The sequence below is a fragment of the Theropithecus gelada genome, chromosome 11, assembly GCF_003255815.1.
Source record: "Theropithecus gelada isolate Dixy chromosome 11, Tgel_1.0, whole genome shotgun sequence".
NCBI classification, from domain to species: Eukaryota; Metazoa; Chordata; class Mammalia; order Primates; family Cercopithecidae; genus Theropithecus; species Theropithecus gelada.
The window spans coordinates 101,474,007-101,494,568 of NC_037679.1; the positions used below are offsets into that span (position 1 = coordinate 101,474,007).

General features: G+C 53.6%; 1 protein-coding gene across 4 annotated transcripts in view; it reads right to left on the bottom strand.

The window, feature by feature from the left end:
- TSPAN9 (tetraspanin 9) overlaps positions 1-20,562 on the bottom strand; it is a 216,481-nt gene that overhangs the window by 64,404 nt on the left and 131,515 nt on the right. For 3 of the 4 annotated variants that reach the window (XM_025402722.1, XM_025402720.1, XM_025402721.1), the window contains one exon: positions 19,707-19,786. In XM_025402722.1, coding sequence (XP_025258507.1) covers positions 19,707-19,769 — 63 coding nt within the window. In that variant the 5' untranslated portion in view covers positions 19,770-19,786. Of the gene's footprint in view, positions 1-19,706; positions 20,043-20,562 lie in introns of those variants that run through there. The other variant, XM_025402719.1, reaches the window with a different exon arrangement.

Below are 20,562 nucleotides of genomic sequence, written 5' to 3' on the forward strand. Positions count from 1 at the left end.
TTGAGCCCAGGAGTTCAAGATTGCAGTGAGCTGTGATTATGCCACTGGATTCCAGCCCGGGTGACAGAGTGAGACCCGATTTCAAAAAACATTTTTTAGGCCGAGCACGGTGGCTCACACCTGTAATCCCAGCACTTTGGGAGGCCAAAGCAGGCAGATCGCCTGAGGTCAGGAGTTCAAGACCAGCCTGGCCAACATGGTGAAATCCTGCCTTTACTAAAAATACAAAAATTAGATGGGCGTGGTGACGGCGCCTGTAATCCCAGCTGCCTGAGAGGCTGAGGCAGGAGAATCACTTGAACCTGGGAGGCAGAGATTGCAATAAGCCAAATTCACGCCATCGTACTCCAGCCTGGGCAACAAGAATAAGACTTCGTCTCCAAAAAAAAAAAAAAAAAAGAAAAAGAAAAAGAAAAAAATTTAAATAAAAAATAACTTACCTTCAATGTAAAATAAACTGCTGTAACATGTTGCACAGTCTAGCCATGACAAGGCAAAGACTGTTTCATCCTTGCTTTTGTCTTTCCCAGTATAAGTAGGTATTTGAATGAATAAATGAATAAGGGAAGGAACCAGTAAAGGATGGGGTGCAACACCCAGAGAGTGGTCCCAACAAGAGGACTGCCCTAACCACGCCTGCAGTCAGGACAGCCTGGAAAGTCTTGGCCACCTACTGAGGGTGGCAACCCAGTCTCCCGGTCCCCGTGGCTTCTCTCCCCTCCTCCCCGCACCAACAGCCAGCAGGCTTGCAAAAGGTCAGCCTGATGCTGAGGCTCCAGGGCTCTCCAGTCACAGAGCCATAAAAGGAGACCTGAAATATCTCTCTGCATCTTTGGAAAAGAGCAACGGATGAAGGATGGCCCCAGAGTCAGGAACCACCTCAGAGGGAAAGGCCGATGGGTTCCTCACCCAAGATCTAAGATAGGCGGGCCCTGTCCTCTGAACGGAAGAATCCAGAAATGACAGCCCTTCTTGGGCCTGCCTTCCCACCGAGAGCCCTCTGCGCTGGGCGGTGTGGTACGCTCCTCCCCCGCAGCACAGGACACAGGTCTCATATTGTTTTGAGACAGCCCCGGCCCAGCACACCAGTAACATCCCCCACAGGCCAGGGCAGCAGGACTAAGCCCCCGGGCTTGGGTCCTCCAGTGGGTCCCAGGAAAACACATCAACATCAGATTCTTCCGCACACCTCTCCTATGCCTCCACCTCCCAGCCAATGGCCCGGGTGCGGCAGAACTGACAAAGCTTCACCTCTGCCTGCTCCAAAGAAGCATCTCAGCCGAAACATGTGAGTTACGCTGTGCCGCAGACTAGGCATGTAACGCTGGAGGGTCAGGAAGGGGAGGCTCAGCCTCTGGGGTGCCCACCCATGCACCCTAGACCCACTTCAGGCATCTGCCTAGGGCCCTACTAACCCTGAGGGCCCTTTACTCCCAGTGAGACTTCTTGGTCTGTGACCAGCCTGGGACAGTAAAGGGCAAAATAGTGGTTAAGGGTACGGAAGGCTTTGGAATCAGTCAGACACAAGGTAGCACAGGTTCAGAGCCTGGGCCATGTTGCAGCATGGTGTCAGCTCTCAGAAATGGTAGCTGTTACAGGTAACTACTAGTAAGGCCTCTTTGAAGAAACTTCCTAGATTCATTCCTTTTTTTTTTTTTTTTTGAGACGGAGTTTCACGCTTGTCGCCCAGGCTGGAGTGCAATGGCGCGATCTCGGCTCACTGCCACTTCCACCTCCCAGGTTCAAGCAATTCTCCTGCCTCAGTCTTCTGAGCAACTTGGGACTACAAGCGTGCGCCACCACACCCGGCTAATTTTTGCATTTTTAGTAGAGACGGGGTTTCACCACGTTGGCCAGGCTGGTCTCGAACTCCTGACCTCGGGTGATCTGCCTGCCTCGGCCTCCCAAAGTACTGGGATTACAGGTGTGAGCCACAGCACCCGGCCTCATTCCCTTTTTTTTTTTTTTTTCCCTAATACTTTAAGTTCTGGGATACATGTGCAGAATGTGCAGGTTTGTTACATATGTATACACCTGCCATGGTAGTTGGCTGCACCCATCAACCCATCATCTACATTAGGTATTTCTCCTAATGCTATCCCTCCCCTAACCCCTCACCCCGCGACAGGCCCCAGTGTGTGATGTTCCCCTCCCTGTCATTCCCTTTTTAAGTCTTCCCTTCCACCTTCCCTCCATTTTTCTCTACTTATCTAGATTCTCAAACCCCAGAGAAAGATGCACAAACAAATCTTTATAGTCTGCAGAGGATCTCCATTTGAGAGAGCTGCCTGTCTGGCTGACTCCTGGCTCCTGAGGCAGGAAGTGTAGGCACCCTCCCTCCATCCTCACAAAAGGTCCGCCTCGGGCAGTTGCCCGACCCACTCGGGGAGATGGGGGCCGGTACTGCGGCTGAGCAAACACAGCTCCCTCAGGAGGTGCCACTCAACAGAGACAGGATGATGATGGTGACAAACTAAGGCCATGGCCACCCTCGAGTGCTGTGCTAGGACAGTCCCTGTGCATCCCACTCAACAACCGCATGAGGCAGGTTGCATGTCACCGTCACTGTTCACAAAAAGGAACAACACTGAGCCTAGAGAGGTCGAGCATTCTTGGTAGATCATACAGGCAAGGGTGACCGACTCCCAAGGCTGTCCAACTTGGAGCTTACACACACAGCCCCCATCACAGCCACGACACGGTCCGGCCTCCCCCGGCCGCCCACGGGTGGGAAGGGCCACCTGTAAGCCCTCGTCTCTGGCACATCGCTCTGCATTTGGGGCCTTCACTTCACAACAACTCAGACACAACAGAAAACAGACATCCAGCAAGAGTGGCTGGCTGGCTGCCTGAGTGGCCCTGACAGCTGACATGTCCACCATGGTTTTCTGCAACTCCTGACCTCTCTTTGGGGGGCTCCAGCTATATTCCAGAGGATGGATTGCCCGGGGGGTAAAGGAAGAAGAGAAATATCAGGTTGGTTTTTTTTAATGACCCAGATTCCAGCCAGATGCATTTGTTATTGGCAGCGGAGAGCCAGCGGGGCTAAGAACACAGGCAGCTGGTGATGTCTTAATCACTGCGGAGAGGAAGGGAGGGGGCCTGAGGCACCCGGCCAAGCGGGCTCAGCCCCCAGTGCTAGAGTGCTAGCCTTCCCGATGCCTTCTCCTTCCTTTCCCCTTTGCCTTTTTCCTCTCCTCCTCCCCATTCCCAGGTCCTGCTTTTATCTTTTACTCCATCTCTGCCAAGGCCCTGAAGAAGGAAGCCAGCCCTGCTCCTACCACCATCACCCCTGGCCCACCCAGGAATGCTTGAGAAGGCCAGGTGAGAAGTCCCGGCCATCATAGTGCCAACCAGATCCCTAGCTAGTCATAGTGCCAACCAGATCCCTAGCTAGTCATAGTGCCAACCAGATCCCTAGCTAGTCTGGCCAGTGCAGGCCCCAGAGGTCTCCTCCTGGCGGTCCTTTTGAGAGCTCAGTAAGAGGTTTCCAATCTAGTTTGAACATGCAGTCTCAAGGGAGCATCCTAAAAACACAGAACACCCCTCCTTCTCCTTCCTCCCTGATCTCAGCTGCGATCTCAAAGCACTCAGCGTCGTGAGCTCACTCATCTATCCTTTGCTCCCTGACCTGAGGAAGCTGGGGATGGTGGGAGACTCAGAACACCTCATTCTGCTGAAAAGAAAGCCAAAACAAAGCCTAGAGAAAACCAGGGCCCACGGAAAAAATGGGGGCTGAGCACAGGACGCAGGCATCCACACCCAAAATCTGTGCACATCCCATACTGTCCTGCCAAGGAGCAGGGCTGTGCCACCCCAGTGGGTATCATTATCCCACGCAAAACTCAGCTGGCCCCAACACACCCACCACACACCACACAATGACCTGAAATCTCTTCATACAGTGTTTCAGTTGCTCCTTGAACCCATCTAGAAAGTAGTCTTGTCATCAACCCATTTTACAGATGAGAAGGTCAAGGTTCTAAAAGTTAAGCACCTTGCTCTGCACCGTACATACAGGAAGTGGTAACACCGAGAAGCAAGCTCACCCATCCCTAGAGCGCGTGCTCTCTCCCCCATACTACGTCTCACTTTCTAGACCAGGCTAGAGAAGGCCTGGAAGCAGGGAAGGGAGACGATCAGATGCTGGGGTGAAGGGGTGAAGGGATGCAGGCAGCAGACAGCTGAAGCCAGGGGAGTTTGGTCTGTGTGGGTTCTGGTCATCTTCTCCCCCTCCCAAAGGGAAAAGTCTCTGAATTTCCTGGGGAAAGTGAAAGGGGGTAATATGGTCTGGGGTGACTCAACTCCATCCTCTCCAAGAACGAGCCCAAACAGGGCCCTCACCACTGCCTCAACGACACAGGGCCTCTGGACACCACAGACTCAGCATGACAGAAGGGAAGGAGTGGCTCATTCCCAGCAACACTGGGCAGGATTTTTCCATAGCTAGACAGATGTCAGAGAAGCTGAGGGTGTCTCTGACCACCTCCCTTGCTAGTCACCTAGAGTGCAAGATCTAAGCCCAACTCCAGCCAACTCAGGGGACATTGCCATCAGGGACCCTAGGATACTATGCCTCAGCCCCTTGCATCCAAAGTCTGGGCATGAGCCCCAAGGGCAGGTGGAAGGCTCAGCTCCTCAGTTATCTCCTAAACACAGTGACGTGAAGAGAGCTCAGCAGGGAAAGAGCCACGAATAGCAGCCTGGGAACACCAAAGAAAGGGAACGATGAGGAAAAATAACTCCAGTAAATTAAACAGCCGGGCAAGAGGCTGCCCTCGGAGCAGTCTCTCAGCCAGTCTGCCGCTTCTCATCTCTCCAGCCCTTCCTCCAACCGCAGTTCACGGGCCTACTCAGGAGGCTCAGCTTCCCCCAGGACAGTGGGCCCTTGGGGTGGTGGCCTGGCCTGGACCTTCACCAGGACCCGGGGAGCCTGTGACGGGCCCAGCAGAAGAATCCTCAGAGCCCCATAAAGGGCCTTGGGGATCTGTGTCTGAAGGCTAGAGATGAGGGCTTTGGCCAAGGAGGTTCCCCCTCTCCAGGGTGCCTACAGAGAAAAAAGCCCACATGGACTTTTTTGGGAAGCAGAGAAAGGCAGCAGGTGACCCCTTACGGATCCACATGGCTCAATCTGGAAGCCAGAACCACCCCCTGACCACACCTGTGACAAATGGGCTTTCACATTCACTAGGGCCACTCTGGGTTCCAGTGGGTTCTACCTCAGCCCTGCAGGCCCTGTGCCCAGTGGGACCTGGACACCAGGCACACCATCTCCCTCTTTGTATAAGCCTCCCCACTGAGGAGACGTGTTTGAGAAGATCTGTGGGTGCTCTGAGATGGTAGGAAAATCCTGGTAAGAGGGAGGCTTGACGCTGGAGAAGCTCCCCCTATCCTCCCAAGCCCCGCCTCCAGAACCCCAACCCCTCTGACCAGCGAGTGCCCAGTGTGAGCTTCAACATCTCAGGGGAGCAAAAGAGACGTGGACCCGGGGCCACGTGCGCACGTGTGAGCACCTCCCAAACCTACTCCCACATCTGGATGGTCCCAGCAGAAGCCATCTGGCTGCTTCCTCAGTAGTCACAGGATGGTCCGGCTGAGAGTTCCACAGGCAGAGAGCCCCAGCAAGCAAATCTGTCCAACTCCTGCCAATCACAGCACAGACTCCCCAGCTCCCAGAGGGCCGCGGGGCTGGGGTCGGGGTGGGGTGGAGATTGGGAGGCTCTGAGCATGGATTGAGGTTACTTCCCAGCTCAGGACTCTGGGAGGGAGCAGAGGCCAGAGAAGGAAACAGGGCGACCAGGGATAATGGATCAACCTCTGGGAACATGGAGCCGCATCCCTGCGATTCCAGGACGCACAGGATTTCGTGCTCATCCCTGTAAGTCCCCAGACAGAAGAAAACAGCCTGAACAAGCCAGACAGAGAGGTCCCAGTGGAATGTGCCCTGGACCAACCTACATTCTCCATTCTGATACAGGCAGGGCCCAACCCACCACGGAGCCTGGGGAGAACAGTAAACGGCGGCTGGAGGGAAAGATGGGGCGCCTCCTACCCCCACACTTCCCAGACAGTCCACAAGTGGGGTTCCCCAGGTGTCAGGCGCTGGGGTGCCTCGGCAGGCAACTGCAGGAGTCAGCAACATGACTTGGGGCTGCCTGGTGGAGAAATTCCCCAGGGAACAAACCACTGCACAGCTTTAGTGCTCTTTAGGAAGGTGGAGAGGTGGGATGGGCACAGACACGGAGAACAAAAGGAAGTCAGTCACGAAAAGAAAAATAAGGTAGCGATCCTGATTCCAATCAGCAGAACCCCTCCTAGGCCTCAGAGTACTTTCAGGATCACCATCCCATTGCAGCCCACTGACGAGTCTCCCAGGTTGGCCAGGCAAGTTTGATTAAGATTTGATTCCCACCTTACTGAGGAGAAGCTGAAGTCAAAGATCGTCCCAGGGAGGCAATGGCAGAGCAGCAGCGGAGCCCAGGCCTTCTCACAGCCAGCTGTGGCCTGGGGTGGTGGTGCACCGACGCCCCCTAAATGTGTGCGGTACTTTGCAGTTTAAGGCACTCACCCTTCTCTAGGTCTGGATTCTCACAACTACCAGAGAAGGGGGTAGGACAGGTTCTTGAATCCACACACAAGGTAAAGCATCCCTGGCTTTGAGCCATGAGTTTAACGGGGAGACTTGAGGAGGGGGGTGGGAAGGGTACGTGTTTGTTTTCTAAAGGGGTAGCAGGTGGGAGAGCAGGCCAGGGCCAGGGGGTGAGGGAGGTGGGCCATCAGGGGCTGCCCTGGGTAGAAGGGCGCGGTGAAGAGGGGAGAGTCCGGTGAGAGGCAGTGTGGGGAACAGCCCCGAAGACATGTTCAGAGGGGATTGGGGGAAGGAGGAAGAAACAAGAACCCTCTTCCTAATGACGATTGCTGGAGGGAGGAATTGGAACAACTGTAATTAAGGCTTCTAACAATAGGAAGGGAGCCGCGACAGTTCCGACAGTTCCGTGTGTCAAATAAGGTGCAGAGCTTCTCCCCAGCGTAGAGAGGGTGCTTAATACAGCAGCCCGCCCCCTCATTACCTGCTCAGCGGGCGTGAGGGCCCTCCCCTGCAGGGGGAGGGTGCATTCAAATCAACTGACTGCTGTGGCTGTGGCCCCATCTCCTGCCCAGGCCCAGAAACCACTTCCATTTCTTCCTACCCTGAAGTGGGAAATGGGCTAACGGAAGATTCTCCCCCCCACCACTAAGCAAGGAGGCGGAAGTCCGAAGAGGCAAATCCAACAGGGGTCCGTCCAGCCTGGACCCCAGAGCTCCTGCCCCGACCCAGCCCTGCGGCGGGCAGCCGCTCACTCCAGGCCTGTGAGCTCCAGGCCTGGCAAAATCTAGGGCAGTGCGGTCCAGGCAGTGAGCTCCAGCACACTGAGCACGCACGCAGTCCAGGTCAGTCCAGTCCAGTCCCCTCACCCGGCCTCAGTGTCCCCACCTATGAGACAGAAGAAACTCATCCCTGGTCCATCACTCTACCAACACTACTATGAGGATAAGGAAGAGAAAATATCTCAATAATCATCAGCTCCTTAAAAACACAAAGGGAACAAAAGAAACATGTACAACCACAGAATGCCAGGGCCTGAAGAGACCTCAGAGATGAGCTGGTCCAAGTCTATCATTTTCCAGATGTGGAAACTGAGGCCCAGAGAGGGAAGCAGCTTGCCCAGGGTCACATGGCTAGTTAGCAGGCATGCCGGGGACTAGAACCCAGGTCTCGGGGACCAATTCCCTGCTCTCCTCCACTCTGCCACTTTGATCCCAGACACAAGTGAGAGTTAACTGGCATGCATCTTCTAAGAACAGCTGCACGCCTGCACCTCTAGGAGTGGGGAAGAAATGCAGGATGCATGGCCAGGCACCCCAAGATCCCGCAGGCTGTTCGGGTGGCCATCCAGCCCAGCCCCTCCCTGCCCCAAGTTGTGAGAAGTCTCCATTTAGGTGGGAAGACAGAAAGCTAATCGGCAATGCTGAGAATCTTGTCAATATTCCTCCCACGGCTCCTAAGTAAGACCCACAGCCCTCCACGGAGTGGCTTTTGTGAAATATGCACTTTTCAGACTCCCCTCCTCCCAGCAGGCAGGCTGAGAAAGGGGCAGGTGAAGGGGGGCTGGAAGGAGGAGGAGGGGGGCTTCGTTGCAGCTCTCTTTAGCTGCCATAAATGGGAACAAATTGAGCACCTCGTGCACTCAGCTCCTCTTCTGACTGCATCAGTGTTCCTCCCTCCACCCTTGCTCTCTCCTGAGGGTCCCCAAACCTCCTCCCCAACCAGGCCTCTGAGCCCCAGGGACTAGTCACGATGAGTGTCCTAAATGGCTCAGACATCACGGAGCTCCTGCCCAGAGCCCAGGCTTATCGGCCTGACAAGCTGTCGCTCTGATTTGGGTCCAATGAGCTCTTGCCAACAAGCGGGGGAAGCCCCCCTTGAGAGGGCAGGGGGGCAGAGTGAGGCTTCAGAACACACCCGCCCTCACTGTACGGAGAACAGAAGGCACAGGATCCTCACCGCCAGCAACTGCTGTTTGCTTAGAGACCCCTGCAGACAGACTCCCCAGGTCGCCTGCCCAGCCACAGTCTCATGTCCTCCAGACCTTCCTCCACCTGGCGTTTTTTAATACCCTTCCCCGCCTGATCCAAAGTGCCACTGCTAAAGGGGTCTTCTGCAACCAGCACACCGCTGTACCCAAGCAATTCCTTGCACTCCACAGATCTGTTCAACACCCTTTGCATTAGTCCCTTTCTCTGGCTTCCAATATCACCATGTTTTTCCTGCCTTCTCCTCCTCCACCCTCCCCACTCCCTCTGCTTGTCCACAATCCCTTCACCGGATAGGCCCCCTCCCACGTTGTACATCTTCCACCCTCCAGATCCTCGAGCCCTCTCCGTTTCACCCTTCTTATAGTCCCTGGAGAGCCTGCCTCCTCTACAAAGCCTGCTCTGATCAGAAGACAGATGGCAGGTGTGGGACATGAAGACAGACACTCGACCCCGCTTGCTAGGCAAGAGCACTGAGCACCATACCTGGTGCCCACTCCTGACCTGCACCCACTAGAAGACTAGCTGGCTAGCTGGCTCCTCCACCCCCTCATCTCTGGGTGCCCCATTCCCTCATCAGGTCTGCAGTGTGTGTGCACAAGAGCTCAGCTGAACCCTGGGGGAGGGTGGCAAAGCATGGAAGATCAGAAGTCTCTAGGCTAGGTGCAGTGGCTCACACCTGTAATCCCAGCACTGTGGAGGCCAAGGCAGGAGGATTGCTTAAGGCCAGGAGTTCAAGACCAGCCTGGACAACATAGGGAGACCCTGTTTCTACAAAAAATTAAAAAATTTTGAAAATATATAAAAAGAAGTCTCTATATAACATAAGATGTATAAAACCTTCATGAAACTTTACAGAAAGACATTAAAGAAGACCTAAGATATGGTGAAATATACCATGTTCATGAATAGAAATAGATAAGTAGAATACTAGTCATATTCATGAATAGAAATATAAAGATAAGCCAGTCATGGCGGCTCATGCCTGTAATCCCAGCACTTTGGGAGGCCAAGGCGGGCGGATCACGAGGTCAGGAGTTCGAGACCAGCCTGGGCAACATAGCGAAGCCCTATCTCTACCAAAAACTCAAAAATTAGCCAGGCATGGTGGCACACGCCTGTAATCCCAGCTACTCGGGATGCTGAGGCATGAGAATCGCTTGAACCTGGGAGGCAGAGGTTCCAATGAGCTGAGATCACGCCACTGCACTCCAGCCTGGGTGATGGAGAAAGATTATATCTCAAAAAACAAAAGAAAGAAATACAAAGACAGCAATTTTCCCTGAGATGATGAACAAATTCAATGAAAGGCCAACCAAAATATGAAAAGGGTTTGGGGGAAGAGGCTGGCTGACTGATTTTTGGTGAAACAAGACAAACTAATTCTAAAACGTATGCAAAAGAACAAAGGGCCAAGAACAGCCAAAATACTCTTGAAAAAGCATCAGATGAAAGGATTTGCCCTACCAGATATTGAGACTTACTATAAAGTTGTAGTAATGAAGACAGTGTGGCACCAGGACAGACAAACAGTCCAGTGGAAAAGACCCAAGCATACACAGAAACACAGGTGGAGGTACAGGTTTACGGGGAAAGGCGGACTAGTTAATCAATGGAGCTATGGAGGAAAAATCAGAGCCCCATCTTATATACAAATATAAATTCCAAATATATTAAGGACTTAAATAGAAAAAGAAAAGCTTCCAGAAATCAGCCCAGGAACTCAACTTCAGTCATTTACCTGTTCATTTGACAATTCACGCGCATTGATTCTGTGGCGACAAGCGCTGTCCTACCACCAGGCTGTAAACATGAAGCGGGGCGCCAGGGCGCACGTCTGAAATCCCAGCACTTTGGAAGGTCGAGGCAGAAGGACTGCTGGAGCCCAGGAGGTTGAGACCAGCCTGGGCAACACAGCGAAAACCTACCTCTACAAAAAATACAAAAATTAGCCAGGCTTGGTAGCACGTGCCTATAGTTTGAGCTACTCAGGAGGCTGGTGTGGAAGGATCGCTTGAGCCTAGGGAAGTCAAGGCTGCAGGGAGCCATGATTGTGCCACTGCACTCCAGTCTGGCTGACAGGAGTGAGATCCTGCCTCAAAAGGAAAAAAAAGACATCCATGAGATAGCATGTATTTCTTACATACATAAAAGGTACAATCTAACAAAGAAGAGGCTGAAAATCTGACTATATTTATTACAACAAAGAATTTCTGTTTACCAATACCCCACGCAGAAAGTGAAAAGACAAACTGGAAACTGGAAGCTACACACTGTGTTTGCAATACATTTAGTTAACAACAAATTAGTATTCAAAACATAAATGAAACTCCTAAAAATTGTGAGAAAAAATGCAACTCGACAGAAAAATGAACAAAAGACAAACAGGCATTCACAGAAGATGAAAGAATGGCTAAGGAACATATGAAAACATGTCTACTAGTGATCAAAGAAATGCAAATTAAAACCATTATAATATAGCATTTTACATCCATTGTACTGGAGAATGCCAAAAACCATTTCCCGTTGACTTTCCACTGGTGGGAACGTCCACTGATACATCCTCACTGGAAAACAATCTGGCACTATCTAGGAAAGGTGGCAGGTACATATCCTGAAGCTCCACAGGGCCATTACACTCCTCCTATATACCCAGAGCAGTGCACCTCAACGTGTGGTCCATGGAACTGCTTCATGCTTAGAAACTTTTACAGCAATCTGACATTGCCAGAACATCCCAGAGCACCATCAGCTGACTCACTCAGGTACAGCTGAGCTCGTCAGGTGAGTCACGTGTGCTCTGAACCGTGTACTAGTCACGTGCAGCAGGACCGCCTCTGAGAACTAAAAACTTAAAAGACGGTCCTCCACCACAGATACTTCTAGAAACACTGTCCTAAAGAAACACTTCCACATGTACCCCAGAAGACTTATACAAGACTGTTTACAGAAGTGTTTGGAGAAAAGAGGAAATAACCCAAACGTTCGTCACCAGAAGAATATACTGCAGCACATTCAGGTAATGAAATACTGCAGAGCCGTGAAAAGATGTACACTCTGGCCACAACTACCAACGTGAATGAATCCAGAAACATAACGCTGAATTTTTATTCTTTTATTATTTTTTCTTTGAGATGGAGTCTCTGTCACCCAGGCTGGAGTGCAACAGTGTGGTCTCGGCTCGCTACAACCTCCGTCTCCCAGGTTCAAGCAATTCTCCTGCCTTACCTCCTGAGTAGCTGGGACTACAGGCATGTGCCACCACACCTGGCTGATTTTTGTATTTTTAGTAGTGACGGGGTTTCATTATGTTGGCCAGGCTGGTCTCGAACTCCTGACCTCGTGATCTGCCCATCTCGGCTTCCCAAAGTGCTGGGATTACAGGCGTGAGCCACTGCGCCTGGCCCAACACTGAATTTTTAAAAGTACATTCAGAATTATTCTGTTTATCAAAAGTTTAAAAATCAGTGAAACTAAATGATGCGGTGTTTAAGAATGCTGATATACATGGAGTGCACTTCACACAAGATTCAAGGAGAAAGGTGCTCTCTCAGGGAGAGGCTGGGGGTCACAGAGGCTCCCGGGTATAAAAAGTCCTCTTTTTCATAAAGTAGGCTTCTAAGTGGGTAGAGGTTTGTTTTATAATTTTTTTAAGTACATGAATTTACATATGATGTATTTTACAACTGTCACTTATTTTACGTGACGGTGTTTCTGGTTGGGAAAGTGACCTGGACCTGGAGCTCTGTGTGCTGTGTCCTGGTCAGCCCAAGTCACAAGCCAGCTGCCCAGTGGGGTCCAACATCCACCAAAGGGCCTGTGCGGGCCCCGCACTGTGACCACCAGCCCGGCTGGCTGGGTCCAGGCCCCATTCATCACGCCTAGGACAAAGGGAGGCAGAAGAAGTATGTGGGGCTGCCCCTTCTGGGAGGTCTAGAGGTGTGTGTAGAATGTGACAGGTGCAGCTGCAGGCCTTGGGGTCAGAGACCACATCCTCCTCCACTGCCTTCTCCCCACCTACACCTCTCCTTCCAGGAAACCTCCCCGGCCCTCCCAGCTGCCCCCATTCTCCCGACTCCAAAGGCCTGAAGACATTCAGAACAAACCCCAGCCCGAGGGACACCTGGGGCTCCTCCCAGGGCTCCAGCGCCCTGCCTGGCATTGTCATCCGAGCGGTCCACACTCCAACCCATGGGCACTAACTTCCTGTTCATAGGCTCTCACTGCAGAAACCATCGTAATACCAACAACCACAGCTCCTGTGCACGAAGTCCGAGGTGCCAGGCAGCCTGCTAAGCAGTAGACCCCCATCATGCACACAGCACCTCCTGCGGGCCTCAGCACGGCCCTGTAGGGAAGTGGTATTGTCCAAGGTGAGGAAACCTAGACACCGAGAGGTTAAGGAAGGCCTTCAAGACGCAGCCCTCACTTCTGGAGGCTCCCACTCAGGAGGCACTTTATTCATGTAAAGGCTGCCCGGCTGATGTGAACATCCACCCTAGTGAAGAACCCCTGCCTTGGAAAGAAAGCTCCCTGAAAGCGGGGCCCTGTCCCCCTTCTCCTTGGCCGGTCTCCCACAGCCCACCGGCCACTAAAACAGGGCCTCTCTGCGTGGTCCTGACGCAGTAAGCTAGACACTGCGAGGGAGATTTGACACTCTGCAGCCTCCCCTGCCCCAGGGCTTCTCCAGTTCTCCTGAGCCTTCCAAGTTTGCTGGGGTGCACAGGAGAGGAGGCAGACCCCATCTGTATCAAACCAGGGCCTCGCTAAGTGAGAAGAGGTTTCAGGCCTCCCCTGAAGTCCCACAGCTGGTTAGATAAAGAGTCAAGTTAGAAGCCACATCTGGACCTTGTGCTGCTCCCCCGCCTGACCGTGTGCCATTTTTAACATCCCTGCCAGGATCGGACCCCAACCCCCCACCACTTCTGCTGGCAGATTAGCTTTCAAATGTGAGCAGGGACAAAGCTGGCTCAGAAGACTTAACTCTGCCCCATGGGTTTAGCTCGGCTTCAAAGCTTCCTAACTGGAACCAAATAAACGGGCATATCACAGCTGGAAGGGAGAAGCCGGAAAGCGGGGAGAAAACAGGGGCATCTCTCTAAAGCTGGATTACCTACAACGACAGCTTGAGCCCAAGTGACACAGCAAGACCTGTCACGGTGGTCTGTGCCAGAAAAACAAAAGAACCCTGTCCTAGGAGCCCTGGAAAGCCACTGACGAGCATCCCCAGGCACTGCCACATACCTTCCCATAGGCCAGAGCCCCTCAACTTCAGAACCCACTCTAAACTCTCCACCCCTGAAGCCACTCCTGAAGGGCGCCACCAGACTGGCACGACCCTTTGTTTCTCTGGGTTCAGCCCATCGCGTGTGTCCAGCAGGTGCCGTCTCCCCCTTGGGCTGCTAGCTCTCCCCTGGCATAGGATCTGGATTAACATGTTCTCTCTTCCTACCCTTCTCTCTGCCCTGGAGCCCCTAGTCTCATCTAATCAGCAAACTCCTATTCATCCTTCAAAACCCAGGTGTCACCTGCTCTACTCTCTTATCTCTATACCTTGTCTCTATTAAGCAGTATTAATTACTCCGTTAAGGAGCTCTATTAAGCAGCTACTGCTCAGAACTGTAATTATCTGCTTATGTGTCTGACTTCACACAACTTTGAGCCGCTCAAGGGGCCGGCTTACAGCAGGTGCTCAACTAGCCACAGAGCATCTGCCAGCCCTTTCAGTGGAAGAAACAGAAAGGCCACAGGATTCACGAATTCTTTTTTTCAAACTAAGGGAAAAAAAAAAGGAAGGCTCTTTCTCTCACCTCTCCTTCTGATGGGAATAAACATTTTAGAGCAGGAGAGTCAGAAAGCAGCTGTGTGGGCGCAGAGGCGAGGAAAGGACAAGTCAGGCCACCAGGACTCTGGGTGCAGGCCTGCTGCTGCCTCACCCTAGAATGCTCTCACCTCTCCCTTGGCAGCCCTGTGTTCAAATGTTCAGCGCAGGACGAGCCAGATGACCTCTCCATTCCACGACTTCCTGGCACGAGAAAACTGATCTGCCCTGTGTGAGCCCAGTCAGCCCATTCTCACCAACTGGAGGATCCTGTGCACCGAGCGGGCATTCAGTAAATAGTTGTGGCATGAGTGAATGGACCCAATTGGGACCCCAGCACCCTGATGAGCCACAGAAGGCCTCTGGCCACAGAGTCTGCCACCAAGTTCGGCCAAGGGCAGCCAGGCGCACGGAGGTAGGAACAGGGGAGGACGAGGCCTCTCCGTCTGGGGCAGAGGCTGGAAGGTGTTTTCTGTGCTCTTCACCGGCCAGGGTGGAGGGCCCAGCGGCCCTTTCCTCAGGCTAGAGAGAGCTGCTTACCCTGTTTCAACCGGGACTTTCTCTTCTCTACCCGCCTCCTCCCCACCCCCTCCTGATTGACACCAATGCTTGCTCTGACAAGATTTAAAAATAGGTATTAAGACAAGGAAGTTTAATTTTTAATGCTGTGGAGAGGAAGTGAACACAGACCTGGCATTCCCTCACGGCCACATTCCAGGAGTCTCGGGGTGTCTGCCAGGCCCCGCACCTGTCCCTCTTCCCCCAGCAGAGGCAGGCCTGACCCACCCTAAGATCTACTTGTCGCAGCCCTCTAGGAAGACAGCCTGAACCCTCACACCTGAGCCCTCTGGGAAGGCCCTAAGTGCCTCCTGCTGCCCAGGTTACCCTGTGTCTCCTCTGCCTGGAGAGGCCAGGTGAGGCCAGGTCTGAACCCAAGCTCCCTGCTGGGACCCTTGAGCCCACTCGCGACTGCTGTTTTCAGACAGAAGGCACCCCACAGACTCCTCATTACACTCCAGGCCACCCAACACTGACCGCGCACACACCACAGCCCGAGCCTACAGAGGCACTCGTGACACGGCCGAGCCAGTACTGAGCATGTGCCACCAATGCAGCTGGACAGCCCGACCACGCTGCCTGCACCCCAAGGCAGCCAGCGTCTGCGAGGGCCCTGACCTCACTTAAGGGAGTTTAATCAGGGCCCCATCAGCAGTCTGCCCGGGGCCACCCTGCACCAACCTTTCCCCTGTTCCAGCAGGCTGGCTGAACACGGCCTCCTCAGCTAATTAGCCTTCATTACGGGAGCGATCCACAAGGAACAGGCTTTCCAATGGGCCAGAATGTCACTGCTCTGCCAGCCATAATTTAAAGTGATGGGACAGCTCTGCTGGCAAGCATGAAAAGTGACCATTATCCTAAGTAGCAATTATGCCAGCAGCCCCAGCCCCGCCCCCGCCCCCCACATCAGACAGGAACTCAATTTGGGTCAGGAGGAGCTTGGCGGGATCAGGACTTGCTGCTCCAGGAAGGGTACCCATGACCCCCGCATTCAGAGGTCCCTTTTCCAGCCCAGCCCCATGCTCTCTTCTCTACTCACAGTTTGAAGCTCTGAGCCTCATTTGCCCTCTGGGAGGGGCTTAGAATCATTTAATCTCTACTACCAGTATTCTACTAGATGGCCCTGGGAGGACCCAGAGATGGGGCTGACTGAGGAAAACGCCCAGATGGTTTTCACTGCTGGGAGAAATCCCTTAGGGTGAGTCTGCTTACTGGGGAACAGGATCCTCAGTATGGGGAAACTTTTGTCCCAATTCAAGCCTCCTATTCCCTATCCACCTAGAAGCCAGCATTGTCTTTAGTCCTGAGAGTCGGGACAGGGGATGCAGAAGACAAAGAGGAGATGGGACTCAGTCAGGAGTGACCACTGCCCTCTCCTCTACCCTCACCTTGCTGCCCTCCTGGTGGCCCCAGATTCCCATAGTGCACTGGGTTGCCAACATGGCTATCACTGTCTGGTTGAAGTTGCAGTGTCAGGAGCAGACCTGGACCCCTACAAGCAGGCAGGCACCCAGCAGCCTGTAAGGCACCTGCCCTTTTCTTAGTAAGGAGGAGGACCACAGGCTGTGTGGCTCCACCTCCCAGCCTACCCCCAGTGACGTCACCCAGCCCTCACCAATACTAGTACCCTAGAAGCTCCACCCAGTGGTAAGGAACCCATGCCCGCCTGTGAAGGGTTGCAGTGTACGACAGCTGCACCTGTCCTCCACGTGGGAATCCTCCCAGGCGCTCGGAGGCACAGGGGAAGGGGGAGGGGGGGCGGGGAGGGAGGTGGCGGCAGCAGTGAGTTCGGAGAAATGCCAGATAGGCTCCGGGATCTATGGGAAGAGCTCTATCTATTGATTGTAGGCCTCAGTTCAACTCTAATGCTTCAGAAAAGCCTCCTTTTTGGATCTGAGCCACAAGACTACAAGTTAAGGCTACAAAATTCCTAACAATTGCACCTGGTCCCAGAGGGCTGGGTTTGACCCAGCCTGCATGCTTCCCCTTCCCCCCTGCACAAGACAGCAGCAGAGGCCCCCCAGGAACCCTGACTCATCAACAGCCCACCTGCCTTTGAGGTTTTCCCTTCCCATTCTGCTCCCTCCTCTGCCCCTTCCCCAGGATCAGGCCAAGCACCAGCCTGCAGGAAGTCTTCATTTGAGTGGAGCACAATGACCCACCACCCCCAAATCCTGGCCAACACCCTGCTGCACCTGCTCCTCCACCTCCCGAAAAATACAGTGGCAAACACTCTTACACACAAGCATGAACTTCTCTTCTGCTAAATTCCCCATCTTACCTAAGGTCTATGTCTTATTTCATCATCTCATTTGCTACTAGCATACAAGAAGTGGGTCTTGGAGATTCAATTTTTCCCTGCTTATAGTATGTCATGGGAATCCTGAAAATATTAAGTAATCAGAAAAGTCAGAACCCAGGAGAGAACAACAACTAGCCTGGTAAGAGAGTGTAATCGGTACCTTCTAATTAGGAAGAGACAGCAAGTTCTCTCGCTATCAACCATAAAGACAAAATATTTCACCAACTAGCTCATTAACCTCTGCCAAGTTTTTAAGGGAAGATGGGAAGAATCGCTTGTCATCCCATAGCTAAGGAGAGCCTTTATCAGAGAGGCAAGCGTGAGATCTAACTTCTCTTCCCCATCAAGTGGAACTCAGGAGCTACTACCACATAACAACATGTTGTGGATTTACAGCTCTGGGCCTCCATGCATTCACTCACAAACATATAATGAGGGCCTACTATGTGCAGGGTACAAATCACTGTACTAGCCAGCGAGGAGGTCCCCAAACCAGCTTGGGCTCATCCTGGAGAAGAAAGGCACCGCAGGCAGTTATACCAACTCCGGCCAGCAGGTGGCAGGGTGGGGGTGGGGAGGGGCGAGCGCAGCTGAGTGCGGATATAGGTCCCAGGGTTTTCCTAATAAGGCTTAATATAGGCAGGGTGGGGCGAAACAAAAAGGTAAGTTGAGACTACAAAAAAGGATGGAGAAGGAAGCTGTGAACAATGAAAAGGACAGAATTCGTGTGAGTCCAAAGGCACCAGAGAAGCACACACCAGTACTTGGCTGACAGATGCTGGCAGACGGGTCACAGGACCAGGAGGCACTGGCCCACGAGGCAGCCAGAGACATTCCAGTGGTGCTCGCCACCAGAAGAAGAATGAGACTATCTGCCCCAGCTTCCATAAAACTCTAGGCACATGACAGGTAACATGCTAATAGGGTGGCTGGAGGGTCCAACGCACGGTGACAACTAGGGGACTCCAACTCAAGTCATCTCAGACCAGTCTCTGGAAAAGCAGCCCACGCCCCAGGCAGGGAAGGGGGCTCCTCTCCCCAAGAGAGAAGATGAGGATGCCTGCCCCCACCCCAGATGGCATGTAACCAGTGAGGTGAGGACAAGGAGGGAGACCATCACGGCAGTCCCTGTTGGACTGGAAAGGAAGCCAAGTCCTTCAGGGACCAAGTGATTTGCCCAAGGTCACACAAGAAGCTAATGCAGAACCAAGACTGGAGCCCAGTCTTCTTCCTGTGCTTGCAATTCTATGGGAAAGTCACCCCCTCCACACACACCCCCACCCTAAAAAGTTTTTCAGCTCATGTGGATCACTCCACACAAAAGCTGAATGCCTCTTCAGCACAACTGCTTCTTCCTGACTTCACTCTGAATGACTTTCTCCTGCCCTCAGTGCTCCTCCTGGACCACGGGCAGTGGGCAGCTGACAGCCTCCAGCGGGCAGGACAGACTCTGGGACAGAGCCAAACATCTGTGCTATGTCAGGGCTTGGGTGAAGAAAGGCAGAGACGGCAGTTGGGATGAAGGAACGATTCGAGATGAATTTAAGTTTTCAAATTTTCCTAACCAGTATTTCTTATGCACGTGCACATATGTGCGCACAGCCTCCAGAGTCACACAGAGGACAGAGAGCAATTCCCAGCTGCCCTACCCATTCATAACTCCTCTAAAAAAGGGCCTCTCACCAAGGACATGGGCACTCTGCTTGTCTCCCTTTCTCCCTTCCGGCCACTGGGGCTCCCAGAACCTGGAAGCACGTGGCCAGTCAGCTCCCTGCCCAGTCCACTGCAATCCCTCAAAAGCAGCAGCCAGCCACCCGATGGCAGCATGCCCTCACACCCCTCCTTTCCCACCCAGGCCCCGACCCGGGAGCATATCTGAGGACCAGCAAGCAGGTCCATTGGCTTGGGACAGGGGCTCCTCCTCTTTTTCCTAGGATTCACTGAAAAAAGTGGGAAGATGTGGCCCCTACACCCCGCCCCCCTCCAACCCACTCCCATAAAATACTGCAGATTGTATTCTTGTGCATTCAGCAGGAATATAAGAAGAAACTCAGAAATACATCCTCATTTGTGCCCATCTCCAACTCAAGCTCACAGCTGTTAAAAATTCTGACCCCACAGCCATTACTGCAGGCTGCCCAGTCGGAGTAACTTCCAGCCTAGGTTTTCTTACAGGGGAAGGAGGTGGTGCCAAACTTTGCCAGCCTCTTAGGAATAGAGCAAGTCTCTCCTGCAGACAGGCAAGCTGGAGCTCCCATTCAGCCACCAAAGAGAGGGAGAAAGGAAAGACAAAAGGTGCATGAAAGGGGGGGCGGGGGCAATTTTTTTAAAAGCACACTTGCCATTGTGCAGAGAGCAGAGCAATGCAGCACCGAGGAGGGAGAGGGGATTCACGCTATGGTAAGCCAAGAGGAGAACACGGCAAAGGGAGAGAGAAACGGAAGGACTTACCCAGAATATCAAATTGAAGAGGAACATCATGTACTTCAAGCAGCAGAGGCAGCCCCTGGCCATGTTGCACTTCTTAAATTCTAGGAGGAACACAAAGGACAGGTCCAGGTAAAACACCACGTACTTGCTGCCTTTGGGTGCATTGTACTTGTCGGTCTTAACGCCGGCCTCGGCGCGGCTCTGGCCCCGGGAGCCCGCGGTGCCGTAGAAGGCGCCGGCCGTGAAGCCGCGGCCGAACGGGCGGCCGGAGGTGGACGGCTTGGCAAAGTCCGAGTCCTTGCTGTCCAAAGATGGACTCCGGTGGATCGAAGAATCCTCGCTACTCGACTTCTCCATGCTCACGGCGTTCCCGGGGGGCGCGAGGAGCGGGGGGCATCGCTCCCAGAATGGGACCGAGGGGGCGCCCAAGTCGGGCGCGGGCTGCGGGCGGGCCGGCGGAGCCTTGCACGCCCCCTCTCTGCACCGGGGCGCACTCGCGGCCGAACCCCGCGCCCAGGGGCTGCTGCCTCTCGGACCGCTCCCCGCTCCTGGCCGGCGGGCCCGGGAGGGCTCTGCGGCGCGGCGCGGCTGTCTGCGCGCTCGCGAACGATCCCCGGGAACCGGCTCGCCCGCGTAACTCAGAGTCTTTGGGGAAGCTGCAATTTGATTTCTCTTTCCAGGGCGTCAGCTCGCCTCCAGCCGCACTGGCCGCTCCACGCGAGGCAGAAGGGCACCGGGATCCAGGCTCCCTGGGCACACCTCTCCCAGCCCAGCCCAGCCCCGGCGCTGAGCCCCACCACTTGGCCGGCGCTCCGCCTCCTCTCGTTGCGCGACTTTGCGGAGCTGCCGCCGGCCCTGGGCTGCCCCGGCGCGCGGC